General features: G+C 44.3%; 1 protein-coding gene across 18 annotated transcripts in view; it reads right to left on the reverse strand.

Moving 5' to 3' along the window:
- Nucleotides 1-15236, reverse strand: part of ZBTB44 (zinc finger and BTB domain containing 44) — a 68326-nt gene that overhangs the window by 13583 nt on the left and 39507 nt on the right. For all 18 annotated transcript variants that reach the window (XM_042831912.1, XM_042831904.1, XM_042831918.1 and 15 more), the window contains exons 6-8: nucleotides 783-891; nucleotides 386-488; nucleotides 12-130 (exon numbers count right to left, since the gene is read on the reverse strand). In XM_042831912.1, coding sequence (XP_042687846.1) covers nucleotides 444-488; nucleotides 783-891 — 154 coding nt within the window. In that variant the 3' untranslated portion in view covers nucleotides 12-130; nucleotides 386-443. The remainder of the gene's footprint in view (nucleotides 1-11; nucleotides 131-385; nucleotides 489-782; nucleotides 892-15236) is intronic.

Consider the following 15236-nt stretch of genomic DNA (forward strand, 5'->3'; position numbering starts at 1 on the left):
GTTTCACCCACCTAGAACAGCCAAAGCAATTCTGAAACACGCCACTTAATTCTCGTTGTTATTCACTGTGCACATCAGGTAAGCAGCTTCCATCTCCACTGGGCAGCCTCATCACTGACTTCTTTATGATCTATGCACAGCACAGAAGGTGAGGAATGAAATTAAAGCTACTCAGATCCCAGCTCTTACACAAACATGGCACAGGACAAGGCAGCACCCTCCCAACACACCTCCCAGGCATCTTAAGCAGCTCATGCAGAAGTAGATTCTTTCTCCTGCCTTTCACTGAAGCTTCCCAGCACTTAAAGCACTTTTTGATTGCGTTGTTTTCCCAGCACATTCACCCAGCTACAAAACAGAGATGTTCCAACAAAAGCAGGGGTACCTCAAGGCAGCTATTTGTTGATATGGTCTTTTTCCACTTGGGCTGGAGAAGAGGGTTTCTAGATCTTTGGTCTCCTAGGAAAGGGCTCCAGCAGCTGATTGAGCTACAAATGGAAATCAAGCAGTTGAGGGTGAAGGGGCAACAAATCCTACATTAGCTTTGCAGCTTTCTTGGATCTTTGCTCCAGCTCAGAGTTTTCATATATAACATTTACTTTATCAAAGCGATTTTCAAAGCCTGCAACACATGCACCCTTACCTTGTCTCCCAGCACAGAATTAATTCCTTAACTCTCAAGCACCTCCTCTCCAGAGGGCATTGGAATAAAAACAACAGCCCTACCTCCCCACCACAGTTCAAATAACATTTGTACTTCAACATTATGCTGTATTACTCACTTTCCACAGTAGTTTTCCTGCACGTTTCCAACCATAGATTCCTGAAAGCAACAGTTCAATCTCCTGGATCTGACGTAGAGAAGTTCCAGCTAGAGCCTCCAGCACCCACCTACAAAAACACATTCCTGTTTAATCTCACTGCTGTGCTTTAGAATTTTTACTAATTTCTCCCCTAAATCCCTCTGTACCCCAGAAAAAGCAATGGAAACTCACCAAGTGAAAAAGCACAGGCAGCTCTGCAGTAATGAGCAGTATTTATGCAGCACCTGGTGCCCACATTTAGCCTATCAGGCTGATTAGGGAAGAACTTACCTCCTCCTGAACCGAGCCTGGCTGAGAGGACAGCAAAAAAACCCAAAACAAAACAGCACACAAGAGCCCATGTTTCCCTAGTTAGAGGTTCAGTTTTCTTGAGGATCTGCTTTTCTGGTCTGTGGTTCCTATGTGCAATCCACATAGCCTAAAGAGAAACTCAGTGCTACAAGGAGCACCAGGACTGTTTCAGATGTCAGTGCCTATGGCTGTTGTGTTGATTTTTGAGGGAACAAATGTGCCTGGTGAGGCAGGGAGGTTAACATAACTCTGTCACTGTTCAATGCTACAAAAAGCATTAAGGTTCAAGGAGTGAATACAGAGATCTGTGGCGAGCACACAAAAACCTTATTTGGAAATGTACTGATTTAAACATACAAAAGAATAAGAATGGAAACAAAATGTACAGAATTTCAAAGCTGACATCAGACGAGCTCTGCAGGACGACCTTTTAATTAAACCATATTAAAGGCCCCTTTTCAGAAAAAAAAGCACAGGGCTTTAAAGCTGTCCTCTTCTTTAAACTATTTAGTAAAGGAACTCTTCTCACGTGGGAGATGAATGAGGATTGAGCCTTGGGTTGAAGAACAGGTCGAGTTTGAGGATGGGTAGCGCCCTGCCTGTGGAAGCCCATCAGAAATGGAGAGGAAGATGATGGTAGTAAAGTGAGGAAACGTGGCTTCCAAGGGAGGGTTGCAGAAGAAGGTGGCAAGTGAGTCAGTCTTGCTTCATCAGATGCTGTCTGGGCCACTTCTGGCCTGGGAGATCACCTGGCTGATCCAGTCAAACCTCTTTCTTTCTCCACGAAATGAACATCACTCAAAGCCGAGGAAACTGGGGGGAGAGCTCAGGGCAACCTTTAGCACAGCCAGCCAAAGGCGTACAACAGGTCTGCTTTAACCCTGGGGCTTCGCAGGGGGTTTATGTCTGGAGAGCAGATGCACACATGTGGACTGGGAGATGGGGAGGAAGGAGAGAGAAGATGTGTCAGGGACAGGTAAGTGGAAAGTCCGAGTGACTGCAGCTCAGAGCTGCACTTTGAGCTCGTGACTGCGAGCTTCTCTGCCAAGTTTTGCAATTCATCAGGTAGGAAGGTGCTGTGTGAGCACAGGGTTATAACATTACCTGGGAGCGTCTCACCTGCCAAAAAAACAAAGCAGAAAGTAAAATTTTAAAAGAACTCACAAACAGAAAAAACTCCGCTGGACCAAATTAGGGAATGAATTCTCCTAATTACCACAAGATGCTCCCAAAGTCTGACAGTATCTCTCGGAGCAGATGTGTTCAAATAATATTTCCTCAGCCTCCAGCCTGCGTGGGCAGATTCCAGAACCAGCCACTAATGTTAAAAAGTACCTAATAAGCATCAACATTAAGAAACTGCCTTGGCTTTTGGTGCTTGCTTTTTTCCCATCCTCCAGGCCAAGCTGCAAACACTTTATTGGTATTATTCACATCAGAAAGCATTTGATTAAATAAAACAAACCACTAAATTCTGGATCCATGAAAGCAATTGCTAGAAAGGAAGGACTGGAGTCCTTGCAGTTCTTACGCAGACAAAGGAGCAAAGGAGCAAGTCTTAGTTTTTACTAACAGTGACAGCAAACACTGCCTGCCTCTCCGGAAAGGTTTTCTTCAGGGATGAAGAATTATACACACTTGCACACAGATCCCAGGCAGGTTCACTCATTTCCCACATGATGAGCTGCAGCAGAAATGCTGTATGGTGACGGAGGTTCTTGGAGTGCTGTCTTTGCTGAACAACAGCAACTTTGCAGCTGCAGAAAAGCATCAGGTAAAATCATGCCAAGTTTTTCTCCGTTGTGCTTTCTGTGCTGCTTCGGGTTACAGCAAACTGAGGAAGAAGCAACACAAGTCTTGCAGGCTCTTTTGATCTTTGGCCTTTGCGATGCAGTGACAAGAAAAGTGAAGAGCCGGGCCATGCCTGAACAGATATGGCGTGTGTAGAGAAGATGGAAAATGTCTTCAGAAAATTTGCCTCATCTCTGGTAGCCACCTGACCTCTTAGGATGCTTCGCATGGCTCTTGCAGGGCTGCATGAGGACAAAGATGAGATGGCTTCTTGGAAGAGCTAGGAATTAAGAAATGCTACTTAAAAGCTTGCCAATTTATTCTTCAGAAGGTCCCTGCAGCATTACACTGACAGCAGGTATCTTTCCTGCTTGTTGAGAGCTCAGTTTCAAAATTCAAGATCTCGTCCTCCTCACAGCCCCCTCTCTACCCCCACTCTGCATTCTCATTTCTGAATGAGCTCCAAGGTTGATTTCCTGCATGTTTGAATAGGACCAGCTTGACACAGCCTGCCTTGGGATGAAATCACCAACTTGGCTTGCCTTCCATCTGAAAAACAAATCCTTCTGCAGGGCTTTCATCTAGAAAAAGGACAAGGATTCTGAAACGCAGGCAGGCCTCTGCCAAGTTCCTGTGAACCAGTGCCTGAGCTAAGCTTATGTTTGCTGTGTATTTAGCTTAGCTTTAATAAACTGAGAATTTACACTAAAAAAATAATGCACGAACCTCCTCCCGTTTGCTTTTGAAATAAAGAATCACAAATACAGGTAAGAGAGATGTGGAGGATATGGAGTGCTTACAGAAACTTGCTGTTTCCACAGACGAAAGCAAGCATGTGGAAATCACACACAGTGTGAGCAAAGACGAAGGAGAGCACAGAGAAAGGAAAAGTAGGACAGCAGCATCAAATGGTGGGTGTTCTAACATCATTCCTTCCTTTCCTTTGACTTCTTCTGTGACCAGATCTTAAAAGATACCTGATGGGAAGAACATCTTTAGGGATCTCTGGTCTTCAGCTTTACTATTAACTCTGCAAGAAAATGGTGATAATAATGCAAATTTATGGTACGCAAGCAGTGTCATGGCAATGGCTGGATGGTAAATGGGTATAAGGGGACAACAGTGAGCAAGCGAGGGAACAGGAGGCAGCCAACCAAGGGCAAGTTCCAAACCCAGAAGGAGGTGCTACGACACATGCTGAGGGCCTGCTGAGGGCTGTGGTTCTTGCACTGGTCAGGGTTGCTTCGATGGCAGTCCCCAAATATGACCAAAAAATTTAGCTAGTGATGGTTGAGAGAACATCCTAAATGAGTGAGATGGCAACATAGTAAGGTACCCAAATGTAGTACTACAACTGTACCAGGTTGCAAAGGTGTTTACTGGGCACATGCAAGCAGCTACAGACCAGGCTAGGTTGCATATCTATTCTGCAGGAGCTTGTATTAATTCTTGCTAACACTTGCACTCGTTGGCCATCTAGGGTCTGAGAACCACCATATGGTTATCATTGGTACCGGAGAAGCACGTGGCCAGGACATGTGCAACTCACATTTTCCTCTGGACCACACTCAGCCTGCACTTGTTTATTGTGGGGGTGAGACTGGAAAAATCATTGACTCACTGTCAGGAACAAAATATTTAAAACCTTGAGTTGAAAATGAGTCTTTTAACCAAGTATTTTTGCTGGTGTATAGGAAAGAGAACACATATTGAGCAGGAAAGTTTGAGGGCTGCACAAGTGGTTAAGATACAGTGTAGGGACATAGCATCGCTCTGGCCAATGTCAAGTTTCTACTCCAACCTTGCTCTAAGCTATACCTGGTTGAACCCCCCCAGAAAAATAACCACACTATCTCTATTCCTCAAGTTTTAGATATCACTGCACCTTGCAATGTTCCCATCCAAAATGATTTGACCACATATGGACCCATCTGCAAGGATATTATGACGCAGGCAGACCAAGACTGCACTCTGGCCCACACTGGCCCTAGAATACAATGTGATGTGACAGAAAGGGAGTAAAGGTTTAATGTGGAATTCAGTGCATTTCAGGTCCAACACCCAGCTCTGCCATGCACTTACTAGCAACTTTGTGCAAGTCATTTTGGAGGCTTGGTGCCACAGCCTATGTTACTGGGTCAAAGCTTGCAGTGCACATGTGGTTCTAACACCACATTGTTTATGATTTACAATAGAAAAAAAAATAAGTCTGTAGAAAAATTGAAGACATTGAATGGCTGCAGGCAAAAAGTTCTCAAATGTGTGCAGTGCTACCCTCTGTTCCATTGCACAGCTGAACTCAACAGCTGCACTCGAGTCTGCTTCAGTGATGCTGCCTGAAACACATTCATCTACCCACAAAGCTCCTGCAGATCTAAGGAGGCTCTGCTGGGTCTAAGATCTGAGCCAAGCTTAAGCCTGGATTCTGTGGCATCCAGTTCCATTTGCCACGATGATTTCTGCCAAGCTCGCCTGACCACGGGAAAAGCTTCCAGTTCTAATTCTCAGCTCTGTTCTTTTGCCTCTTTCCATTCTTCCTCTCTCTTTCTGCTGCCGGAAAACACACGAACAATGGAGATTAGCCAGAGCTCAAAGGCCTTTCAAGTGTTTTCCAAAAAGCATGAAACCTCTGCTTCTATTCCTTGCTGACGTCATGCAAAGCCAGCTCGCCCCCCTCCCCACATTCTCAAACATCTGAGAACAGCGAGTGCCTCACATCGTTGAAGGGGTTCCTGTCCTCAAATCTAACAAACAATAAGACAACTGAACATCTGGAGGGAACAGATGCTTCTTGCATCTCTAGAGAATATGTTTCAGTGTGTACTTTATGCCACCCAGGGCTGTGTGCTTATGAAGAAGAGGAATATGGGTTCCTTGGCAGAGCAGCACCCACCAGCCATGAATCAGAGTTGCTCAGTGCACAGATATGTAGCTGTAGAAATGTAGCTGGTGGCACACTGCAATGAACAGTGACAGACTGAACTTTGCTGTTCACCTGATGACACCAAACTGTACTGCAAAGACAGGCAGATCTTCACAGCACATTTGAATCAGATAGATCCAAGAATAGGTGGGGGTAAACTGCTAGCTGAAGGCTGTAAAGACAGGCATGTACAAAATTAGTGGGCTAACTGCCCCGCAGCTGACTATTGAGAAATTATTCCATTTCAACTCATAGTAGGGCTCTCAGGAGAATGGGCTTGCTTGGTTCAGCCTGTGCAACCTCCTTTCAGAAAGAACAGTGCAGGTTTTCAAGCAAAAAAAAACCCAGGGATTAATTAAAACCACAGTCATTAACTACAGAAGAGCCATCTCTGGGTTCTTGACCAAAATCACTATAGGGGCAGAAGCCTCGTCCACCCTTGCAGACCAAGCGCAGAAAGGAAGAAAGTAAATCTGTTTTTCAGCTATGACATCTGCACACCCTGCTCAGATATCAGATTTTCACTGCCTGGCACCCAAGGAAGCCAGAGATGAGCAGCAGCACAGACCAGTGGAGGCTGCCAAGTCAAGGCTCCACGGGAAGGGCACTTTGAAGATTGGTCATGTACTATTTTTGCAGCCCAGCCCTGTGTGTTTATTATGCCAACTGCTAAATAAACTTCAGTCAGACCCTCAGCAGTCTCACCTTAGGAAACAGATGAGTGAGATCATACCTGCTGAGTGAGAAAGGGAAGATCTGTGCTGAGAAAGTCCCACCTACCAACAACAGGGAAGGCAGATGAGGATGGTGAAGCTGCCACAGTTCTAGTCCATACTCATCCAAGACAAGCCCTAGAACTCCAAACTCATGGAACTTTATAGTTCAAATCCACAAGTTATTAGTTTAGTTCAGTCACTTCCAATATGGTTGCTAAGCTGCCAAGCAGCAGCATAGGGAGTTACATAGAAATAATCCAAGCCTGATCTTCTTGTGGCATCATAAATTGCCTGTGTCGTCAGTCAGCAGAAATTTGAGATGAAATTCTTTCCCTTGGAGTTGATTATTTCCAAGACTTTGCAGAACTGGTGAAAGGTGCCGAATCGACAGCCCTGAATGGCTTTCCATTTGTCCACAGAGACAGGCAGAAATAAGCTGATAATCAGAACTTAAAGCTGCTCCACCAATGTACTGCAAAGCCTTTGCTTGAGTTGGGCTACTCCTCTTTCTTACTGGTCCACACCATGCAGCTCTGTTGCATGCCCTGGAAAAACCACAACCTCAAACTTCTATAGCTCATTCACAGGGCCAAACCCAACGAGAATTTTACCCCATGTGTCTGGCAGACCTCTAAGGGTGAAGCAGCCTCTTCCAAATCCACTGCTGATGTTTATCATGGCCAGGTGCAAATCTTCTTGCACTGGCCTGGAGCCATGAGACCAGCATGTTTTTAAGAATTTCACCCTCCTACCAGACAGTGTTTTTCAATATTTTGCATTAAATCTTCTGCTGTATTTGATTAGCCTGCAGCAGCTGTTTTCCACTCTCACAACAAATCATAAATCTATAAGCTTATGTGTGAGAGACTGTCTGTGCCTAAGAATGCGTGTGTCTGAGAAACTGTGGCTGCACAGTTGCACGTGAGTCCATACCTGAATGTAGCCTTGAGTGAGGAAGAGCAAATCAATGAACCCTCATGCATAAACAAGTTTGGGCCTACGTTGGAGGCCATATGATTCCACAGGGTGGCTTATAAAAGCTTGTGTGTGCACACATGTAAGAATTCCCACTTGGAAAATGCAGCCAAATTTGTGCAGTTCTTTAAAGGACTGCTTCACACTGAAACCACAAGAACTAAAGTTAATAAATGCTTGATTGCACCAATGTGATTGCAGATAAGCGTGCACAATGTAGAGGCACAGGAATATCAGAGCACAGGTAAGAAAGTGTTACGAAGCCCTGGCGTGCACCCATTCCTGTGCACAAAACCATGAGTTCATGTGCAGTCGTGTTTGTGGTTGTGTGTACTCAGACAAGAACTGCTTGTTGTGATGCCAAGGTCCCCCAACCCACAGCCAATTCAGATAAGGAGAGCAAATGGTTGAAAGAGAGGGAGGGGAAACTGCTACATACATTTATAAGAAAAAAAAAAACCAACAAAAAACGTTATTCAAAGACTATAAAAGGCAAAAGTTTGGATGAAGGAGAATAGAGAGGGTTGCCAAGTCATTACAAAAAAAAAGAGAACAACGAGCAAGCTGCTGCCAGGTCCTGGCACGTGTGCTTTTACTTGTATAAATCAGTCACTGCAGACCTATGGTAGTTCTTGCTGACAGGCTGTCAAGCTCCTTGGCTGGGGGAATAGGGCATGTGCTTTACATGCACTTACAGAATAGTAAACTGTTATTAAAAGTGGAAAAAAAAAAATCCAGTCTGATTTACTTGCGGTTTTGCATGCTCAGCTGTATTATCACAGCACAAATTCACTCGTGCACAGAGTAGTCTGCGTGCATGGAAAACTACAGGCTAACCTCCCTGCAGAAGCACTTGACCTCTGAAGGGGATAGGCAGAGAAACAAAACATCTCCATGATCTGAGAATGGTAAATGAAGACATGGTCTTAAGCCACAGAAATTCTGCGTGGATTTCCAACAGCCCAAAGCACTGGGGGATGTGGTTCCCTCATGCTTTCAACTGGGCAGACACCTGTGAACGTCTCAGCCTGATTCAGGAGATGGGGAAAGCACCTCTAGGCAGGCTTAGCTCAGGGCTGGGATCAGGCCTGCTGCTATGTACAGCACAGACTCATTAGCTGGGCGCAGAGCAGAGAAGCTGCGTGTGCTCAGTGAGCAGCCAACAGTCCTGAGCTGCCTGGGGTGCAGCAAAGGGGGAAGAAGCTTGTTGCTTTCAAAGGTAAGGGAAACAGGGAGGCACATGCTTTGTCTGAAAGCTGCTGGGACCACTGGCACGAATGGGCTCTAGACAGCAGGAGATAGGAAGAATGGATGATCAGCTTAGGGGAGCAGGGAATTAAAAACAGTAAAGCCAAAGAAGGACCAAACAGAAATGTTATATAGTAAGAGAAGAAATAGATAATTGTCTGTGGAAAACCTGACCAGACTAGTTCTCGCTGTATTGACTTTGAGTTCAGTATAGCTTCATCACTGCCTTCCCACGTTACAGGGCACTCATCCTGCTTTATCACTCAATAAGATGCACAAATATAAATACAGACACGCACCAGTCTGGACTATCTGCCTGTGTTATCCCACCAAAACACCACGTCAGCAGTCCTGACTACCATCCAGAACCTTTCAGCCTTCCCAAGACTGTATGTCTTTGACTGTATTTCTCAGTTTATGGGGTACAGGGACTCACCTGCTGCTGAGAACCTCTGCTTACCTCATCTGGAACCTGTTCTCATCACTCCCTATGGCTGATCTGTCCTCAACAGCATATTCCCTCACTGAGTGTTACTGCTTATTTGTTGTGGTCTCATCTGGAAGAGAATGCTTGTAAGATAAAAACAAATCTAAGCATTACTACTAATACTATTATTAAAACATTATGTAAAAAATAACCTTCTTCTAACAGAACAAAACAAACACCAACAACTGCAGCAGCCTAAATTGCAACCCAGAATGAGATCTCCTTTGAGCATGCAAGCAGACAAAATGTCAGTAATAATTCTAACACTAGTTCAGTGTTAGATAACAGGGAACACAGGTTCTTTGGGACAAAGACTGTGGATATAATGGAAACAAAATAGAAAAAAGAGATGTTTGTGTGGATTTGCAAAGCAAGCCTGCTGCCAAATCAAGCTCTCAAGGTTTCCAAATCACAGCTCCTGGCCTCAGCTGATGGACTCACCGCCTTGCTAGTATGCCTTCTGCACATGTCCAGAACAACACAAGATGCTCGGAGATGGGTTGTGCTGCTAAGTGTCTCAGGGTGGATCATGGGGAGAAGGTCAGACTTGTGCAAGACTCGTATGTTAAAGTAGGTCACTGATCCAACCTATCCATTTAGGGTTATATGCCTTACTGATGACTTCAGCATCTAACTGTCTTGACAACACTGCCAAAACATTAATGGATCTAGGGCAAAACTCAGCCCCGAGCAGGAAGCCAATGCAACACCCAGGCACCTCAACCGCGTTCAGAACTATGCTTAACCAAGATCTGAAGGGCATGGGAGCAAACTGAGTTGTTAGCAAGCATGTTTGTAACACCAGTTATGTTCCTGTGTGGTCTCAGCAGTTGCACAGTGGCCTGCATCTGACAGATACAACAACCTTTCTAAATGTTACTGGGTATCATTGCTCGTCCTTTACTGATAGGGACAGTGAGGTGCAGAAAATACCTACAAAACAAACCTAGGGAGAGCCTCACCCAGAGAACTGTCACTGGACACTTGCTTTTTGAACAGGAACAGTATACACCCAAGCCCAAGTGAACCAAAAAACAAGTACAAATACCTCAGCTGTTATGTGTGAAGGTACCTCAAGCAGATTATGTTCGTCTTCTTTAAAAGGTGTGGCTGTGAACAAGTCATAGGGCTTGGGGGATTAAAGGAAGGGGGAGTAAGAGGCTAATTGGATTCTATTTGGAGATGGATTTATGTTGGCTGAATTTTTTCGGTCAGCAGCATAGTGGAACCTGTCACTTGTAATTGAGCTAATGAAACACCTTTGGAGATTAAAAAACCCAACAAAAAACAACCCACGAGCTAAATAGGGACTTGGTGGAGAGAGCTGAAGCTCATTCACTACAGGCTTACACAGAGATGCAACTGCTTTGTTTAAGAGCAGTGGACTGGGAAGGTAACAGCTGAACAGGTTTTACTTTGCAAAATCTGTTTTTCTCACTCAAGGACCAAGGGGTAATTAGGCAGATTTTTTTGTTAAGGACACTCTTCCAGGACAGGAATCTACACTCTGCCAATATGGTAATGCAATTAATTAATTCCAGCCTCTCCCCTGGTCTAATGATACTTGTTTTCAATAAATAGAACAGGGAGGGCAAGCGGTTATGGCAATGGAACAACACATGGCTTAGCTGAAAGACGGCTTCAAATACCTGGCCTTCTTGGTGCACTTTTACAGTGAGCTTCCATTTTCCAGCTTAGCTCCTTTCGGTTTTTAAAAGGAGAAACAAGAGATTGTTTTCTAGTCTTCAAAGCTGTAGCAAACCCCCACTGACCTAAAGCCAAGCAACCAAACATGACTTGAATGCAAGTGAGGGAGTCCTGGCTTCCCAGGCCTGCCAAAAGGCTGAGCTACAGTCCTGCAGGGAACTGCAGCTTCTTTGTGAAAAATGTTAATGTATTGAAAATAAATACCTTGTCTTCCAAGTCAGGAAGAAAAGACACTTTTATAAAACCTTAATTCCACTTCTTCTTTCCCCCTGCATTCCCTTCAGGAGTTTAAGAATAGAGCTAGGTTTAATGAGAAAAGAGGATGTACTCGACACCCCTGATAATAAAAAAACCCACAGTACTGAACACTGTGCAGTTGTACAAATAATAGTATGGGCACGAGGAGCACAAGAGTGGGCTTTGAGTGCACAAGAACAGTTCTGTGCCAGCCTCACTACTCAAGAAAACCTGCACATTGTGTAAGAGAAACAAGAGCACATAACACTGCATGAAAAACAGAGTTACTACATGAGAAGGCAGAGTACAGACTTAGGTACACAGACCCTGCACAGATTGAGATGGCAGTGATATCCTGGAGGCTGGCTTTTAATACTCGGATAGGAGAGATGGTTGTTCAAGTGCCTTTTAAGTGCCTTTTTCCATTTAAATCTTCCTGCTGTGGCTTGATTCCTCCTTCTCTGGCTTTAGGAAAGAAGACACAAGTACCTGCTTGGTCTACTAGCAGCTACCTGGAAAGAGGAATGCCTTGAGTTAATGAGGGAATCACAATAGCCAAGGTGCTGAAGGAGAAGGAAATGTACCCTAGTATGTCAGCAAGCTGCATTCTACACTGCTAGGTTCTTTGTGTCTTCCAACATGCAGCTTAGAGTCAGCAAACAAAATAAAGGCTTTTTCAGAACACGGGTACTGCAAACCCACTTTGAGATGGAGGATTTCTGGCATCATCACGAGGAAGGCAGACAAAAACAGATCATGCCCAGTTACGGCTCAGTAGCTGATTCAGTGAATTTGTGCAAATGGCAGCTGATGGGGAAAAGACACCATTGCCAGTGTTTCAGCTAACAGTTCAGCTGCCAGTTTTTGTAAAAAAAAGGAATCTGGTACCTTCCTACAAAGCTGTGATGCTCCTACAGCACTGTGGCAAACAAGGGCAAAACCAGTAGCAAAAAAATAAAACAAAGAAAAAATAGATAAAACATCACAGACACAGAGAAGAATGATCTCCATGCAACAGCTTTATTGCACCCAGAGCTCCACAGACACTCTTTTGATCAGAGCCATACTTTAAAGGCATTCTGTCCTGCTTTATAAATGGCATAATATCTGGGGAGCCAGGAGCTTGCTATTTCACAGTAAGCACTATTAATTGTTCTGCTTATCATGTTGTGCAGTTTGACCTAACCTACCAATTTCCCTCCACTCCTGCTGCAAAACATCCATCACTTCTTAAAGGGTTACATAAAACTACACAGAAAGGTTCTGGTTTGTGTTAGCTTTATTGCTATAGACTTTAATAAAGCACCCATCACAGTTGCCTAACCACAGAATAGGTCAAACTCCTATAATTCTTCTCATGTCTCCAGAGGGGAAAGCTATGCAAAACATAAAATTTAACCTCCCAGTGCTTTATTACTGGCCTGGAAGGATGTCAAAGGCCATGTGAGCTTTCACTCCCTCCCACTCCTTTACAGTCTACAGCAACAGACCAAAGGAAGAAAGCAGGCAAGGCAAACAAGGACAGTGAGATGGCAACATTAACCATGCTCTTCATGTCAGCTAACAGCACACCAAGGGTAATATGCAACACTGAGTTACTGGATCAGGAAAGACAAGTGTAAACAAGTGGCATTTGGAAACTTAACAGCTCAAATGGGCAGCTTAGAGATCAGCTTTCTTCCTCAACAATAGGTCTGTGTGGGGTGAAGCCACTTGTCCAATGCCAACTGCTGGCAAACCTGGCAGGGAATCCAACACAAAGGCTCATCACAGCTGACTGTGCATGCAGCAATAGCGAGTGCACTATATTCTGCAGGTTTTCTTCAGCATTTTGCTCACTGAACCTGCTACATACAGGGTAGTAAATACACGGAATGACTCACACTTGTACACACATCAGTGGGATGTGCAACAAACCCACTTTGTGTAAGTGCCTCCAAAATCTGCTACCTCCTCCCAATGGTAGCGACAAACCAGAGCTCCTCTGCATCCTTGCATTCTCAAAGGCACGGATGAGCAAAGAAACAGGTTTGTTCCCTGTCCCCCACCTCTTCTTGACCATGCTGTTCCCTGGATGAGCAGGAAAAATACTGGAGAAACAAAAAAGCCACAGAATTTCTGTGATAAGAAATCCACTCGGGCATTGTTTTCTACATCTGTCTCACAATTGCAAATTAATTCCAGGTTAGCTCATGTCCGTACTAAATCTTTAATGGCACTGCACAGTAATTGCATCCTGCCTTTATCTGATGGATCATGGAAAATGAGAGTCGGGTACAACTCCTGTATAATAGATGCAGGACTTGGGCATTGCCAGCCAGCTGGACAAAGAACTTTTGTTTTCCTGCTATGAAATAATGTACTACCAAATGGGTTTTCAGCCCAAGGAAGCATCCTTCCCTGAGATACCAGATGCTGACCATGCAACGTGCAGCAGCCATGTTGCCTTCAGTTCCACTCAAAGACATCTGAATGCCTGCCAGATGGTGAGAGCAGGAAATAAAGTGCATGCATACGTGTCTACGTGGGCCTTCACCGCATGAACCAGTGACACTGCAATCACAGTGCTCAACAAAACAACGTGCTGAACAGCTCTTCCGAAAGGAATTTAAAATAGGAACGCAGAATTAAAATATTGAATTACCTCACTGTCAGATTTAAAATTAAAAAAAGCTGCAAGTCTGAAGACGGTAAACAAAATTCTGCCTGTACCACAAGCAGCATTTTTAAGAGCAGTTCACTGCCTGTTCTTTCAAAGAGATTTTTCATCCTGGGCTTGCCCTCACTTTTGAAAAGGAGGCAGCGCTGTGCATTTTTTATTTCCTTAAAACAACAAGTTAACCCAAAGCCATTTCTTCTTGTTTGGCTCTTTCTTTCTCTGTATCAATTTCAACTCAATCAACGAGGCAGTTGCATAACTGTTGTTTATAATTGCTGTCACGTCAGCCCTGAAATTGATCACTGTAACACTGAAGTTACATAAAAGGTTTTGTTAAGATTCTTGTTATTTTTTGCATTTAAATTGTGGGAAGACAAAATTCAACCTTGGAGAGATGTTTTGGTTTCCCAAACTGATATTTCTTCCAGCTCTATGGAATGCAAGGGTCTGCTTACCCCAAAGCTCTGTACACCCCATTAATGCACAGGACAGAAAATACAGAGCAGCAACTCTATCCCAGCACAGAAGTTCACAATATGGGTAAGATGTTAAGGAGCAATTTAAACCTATTCCTGGAAAGGCCCACTATTGGAATACTTCAGTGGACTGGGACTGTAATTTACCCTGCTGAAGCTGAAGTCTGAAGGCAGTGGGCTGTTGGCCTTCAGCAATGCATTGCAAACCCTGAGTAATCCCTTCTGCTCGTGTCAAAATTTACATATATACAAATGATCCTGGACTTGAGTCATCTGCTCCACCAGCCTGCGGTCTCATCGCTCCTCTCTCGACGGTTTTTGTTTGCTCCTCTTTCACTCAGAGGTGTTCTTACCTGGGAGACTTCTCCACCCTCTGCAAAGATTTCAGATGATCCATTTTACCACCAGTATTCTGGTATTCTGTCTTTCCAGAAAGATGAGTGCCCAGGGGCATCCTCACATCTACCTTGGGTCCAAGACTGTTTGAAAGTCGTACTGCACTACAGTCCAACAAATAATTAAGGACTAGGATTTGTTTTGGTGTAAATGAATACCGCCCATATTTATTCAATGCTACTTCGTGCTTAACAGCGATCTATAATTGACATTGGCTTTTCTTAGAAACGGTCTGGAAAATGTTAGGGTCTACGTGAAGTAAAAACTAAAGCAAAAGTTATGCTGAAGAACCATCAGCATTCTCCCACTCCAAAAAAAATATCTCAAGACCACAAAATATGTCTGCTTCCTTACGATGAATATCTTGTCCATAAGTCCTGTCTCTCTGCGGAGGAGGTTTAGAGATGAGTGCAGGATCACATGAAGCCATGTCTGCTATTGACTGCAAACGCGAGGGAAGTTTGTAAGGGCTAAGAGAAGAGCAAAGGGAGGTTCTTGCTGGAGTC

The sequence above is a fragment of the Centrocercus urophasianus genome, unplaced genomic scaffold, assembly GCF_019232065.1.
Source record: "Centrocercus urophasianus isolate 14NV4802_14NV808 unplaced genomic scaffold, USGS_Curo_1.0 seq_37, whole genome shotgun sequence".
NCBI classification, from domain to species: Eukaryota; Metazoa; Chordata; class Aves; order Galliformes; family Phasianidae; genus Centrocercus; species Centrocercus urophasianus.